Source organism: Austrofundulus limnaeus, unplaced genomic scaffold (genome assembly GCF_001266775.1).
Source record: "Austrofundulus limnaeus strain Quisiro unplaced genomic scaffold, Austrofundulus_limnaeus-1.0 Scaffold35, whole genome shotgun sequence".
NCBI lineage: Eukaryota > Metazoa > Chordata > Actinopteri > Cyprinodontiformes > Rivulidae > Austrofundulus > Austrofundulus limnaeus.
In genome coordinates, this window is record NW_013952437.1 from 2,430,049 (window position 1) to 2,431,455 (window position 1,407).

The window sequence follows — 1,407 nt, forward strand, 5'->3', positions numbered from 1 at the left end:
AACTTACCTGATGTCCAAACTGATTGCAGGGCACACCCAGAATAACAAGTCCCTCGGCGGAAAAGCGAGAATGTAGCTCGTTCATCTGAGTGTAATCCCTGATTGTTGTTCCTCAGAGAGACGCCACATTCTCAATGAGAACGACCTTTCCCTTCAGTGCTGAGAAACTGAACGTTTCACCGGACAGCAACTTAGCTGTAAGGTCGTAAAACCTTTTAATGGTTCCAGCCATGTTTGTGAATCCGTAACCAGTCCAACGAAGATAAAGTAAACTTCAACCCTGAATTTCAAGTTTCCTTAGCCCTCATAAGGCGGGGCAAATATAAACGCTCCTCAAAGCTGGTAGGGTTGTGCACTATTTAAATGCCGGCGTACATAGCAGCACACCAGGAAGGCGGAGTTTGGGTTTGTGCAGGAAAAGCGTGCATCGACTTCAACTTACAAAACGTGTCAATAATTACACGTTTTATTGAGTGTTTATAGCTCTCAATATTATGTCGCGTATTTAAAAAAACAAGGACAGAAGCAAAAAATAAAAACAAGTGTCTTTGTAACCTGGTTAAATACAAAATATTTTTGTTGTAATTGTTACATGAGTCACATGTGCATGGACAGGKGAAAAACAAGAGAACTCTCTTTAAGAAAGTTTATGCTTTTTTATTGATATTTATTGTTTAAAAGTTCTCCCAGACCCCCGCTCTTTTGGTCATAATGGTACAATCCAGGAACACTTTTTAAATAAATGTACCAATAAAAGTAGGCATTTTAAACGCACTAGATATGTGTAACCATAATTTTAGTGATATATTTATGTTTTTATCTACTGTATGTAATRAAACGTAATGGTATACTGTATGTGATGTATTTTACCGCTAGATGGCGCTGTTGTTTTTCCTTCTATGACACAAGTGAATAAATCCCATCATTTATTAACTGCTTGTTCATATTGTATTAATTGATTTGATTTTGATTTATTCATTTCATTTAAAACAAAAAAGTTTACATTACAAAAAATACAAAACTTATATCACAAAATAAAATGAAAGGCAGCAGAACGAAGAAAAAAAATCTTATAATATCTGCCCCTTTTTACAAAGAAAAAAAGAAGAAAATATTAATAGTATTCTGGTTACAAAAATACAACAATACAGAAACAACAACAAATAAAACTTACATAAATACCCCTTATTCTAATTTATATTTGTTCAATAAACCAAGTTTAATCATTCTTTTAAACACAAACAATGATCCAGCATTTCTAACATCACTCTCCAGATCATTACACAATTTCACTCCCTGTATCGACGACGTACACCGTTCCCTCAAACGTGTTCGATAGCTGTTCTTCACAAATATTTCATTTCCCTTTAAATTATAAGAGCTTTCTCTTTTAACAAAATGTAAGTG

The 1,407-nt window shown here is 34.2% G+C and overlaps 1 protein-coding gene across 1 annotated transcript in view; it reads right to left on the reverse strand.

Moving 5' to 3' along the window:
* Positions 1–332, reverse strand: part of LOC106516098 (glutathione peroxidase 1-like) — a gene marked incomplete at its 5' end in the record, with an annotated part of 2,518 nt that extends 2,186 nt beyond the window's left edge. The window contains 1 exon segment of the mRNA XM_014006289.1: positions 8–332. Coding sequence (XP_013861743.1) covers positions 8–232 — 225 coding nt within the window.
* Between the last annotated feature and the right edge of the window lie 1,075 nt (positions 333–1,407).